This window comes from Triticum dicoccoides, unplaced genomic scaffold (genome assembly GCF_002162155.2).
Source record: "Triticum dicoccoides isolate Atlit2015 ecotype Zavitan unplaced genomic scaffold, WEW_v2.0 scaffold251347, whole genome shotgun sequence".
Lineage (NCBI taxonomy): Eukaryota > Viridiplantae > Streptophyta > Magnoliopsida > Poales > Poaceae > Triticum > Triticum dicoccoides.
This window is the reverse complement of record NW_021252956.1, coordinates 1-851: the sequence shown is the minus strand read 5'-3', so window position 1 is coordinate 851 and position 851 is coordinate 1. Positions and strand designations below refer to the sequence as shown.

General features: G+C 56.1%; 1 protein-coding gene across 1 annotated transcript; it reads left to right on the top strand.

Annotated features, from left to right (window-relative positions):
• Positions 1 to 8: 8 nt before the first annotated feature.
• LOC119345565 (UDP-glycosyltransferase 79-like) lies at positions 9 to 846 on the top strand (the record flags this gene model as incomplete). Its single annotated transcript, XM_037615592.1, has 2 exons — positions 9 to 483; positions 569 to 846. Coding segments are annotated over exons 1-2 (651 nt in total), but the record flags the coding sequence as incomplete, so codon positions are not given.
• Positions 847 to 851: the final 5 nt, after the last annotated feature.

The following is an 851-nucleotide window of genomic DNA, read 5'->3' as shown; positions in this document are numbered from 1 at the left end:
TGTACCCCAAGTACCTCGACGTGTCCATCCGGCAGTTCGAGGGCCTCGAGGACGCCGGCGACGTGCTCGTCAACTCCTTCCGCGACCTCGAGCCGCAGGAGGCGGAGTACATGGCGTCGAGATGGCGCGCCAAGACGGTCGGCCCGACGCTGCCCTCCTTCTTCCTCGACGACGGCCGCCTGCCGTCGAACAAGGCCTACGGCGTCAACTTCTTCAGCAGCGACGCGCCGTGCATGGCATGGCTGGATCGGCAGCCTCCTATCTCAGTAGTCCTCGCGTCCTACGGGACGGTCTACAGCCTCGACGCCGGCGAGCTTGACGAGCTTGGAAATGGGCTCTGCGATTCCGGCAAGCCATTTCTCTGGGTCGTGAGATCCAGCGAGGTAGAAAAGATATCTGAAGAACTCCATGACAGATGCAAGGAAAATGGATTACTTGTGCCTTGGTGTCCCCAGCTTGATGTCCTGGCGCATAAAGCCATAGGTATGAAAATGGGGAGTTTCTTTATATACATGTGTGTAAATAAATATCCATTTCTTGAGGGACTAATTTGCCTTTTATCTTGCAGGTTGTTTCTTGACACACTGCGGATGGAACTCAACGACAGAAGCAATTGTTGCCGGTGTGCCAATGGTGGCAATGCCAAGGTCGGCTGACCAGCCAACCACGGCAAAGTATGTGGAGAGTGCATGGGGGATCGGCGTGCGGATGCGGGCAGAGGTGAAAGGCTTGGTGAGGAGGGAGGAGGTGGACAGATGCATCCGGAAGGTGATGGATAGGAAGGGAAAGGATGAGTACCGCAGCAATGCGACAAAGTGGATGAAGATGGCCAAAGAGGCAATGCAGGAAGG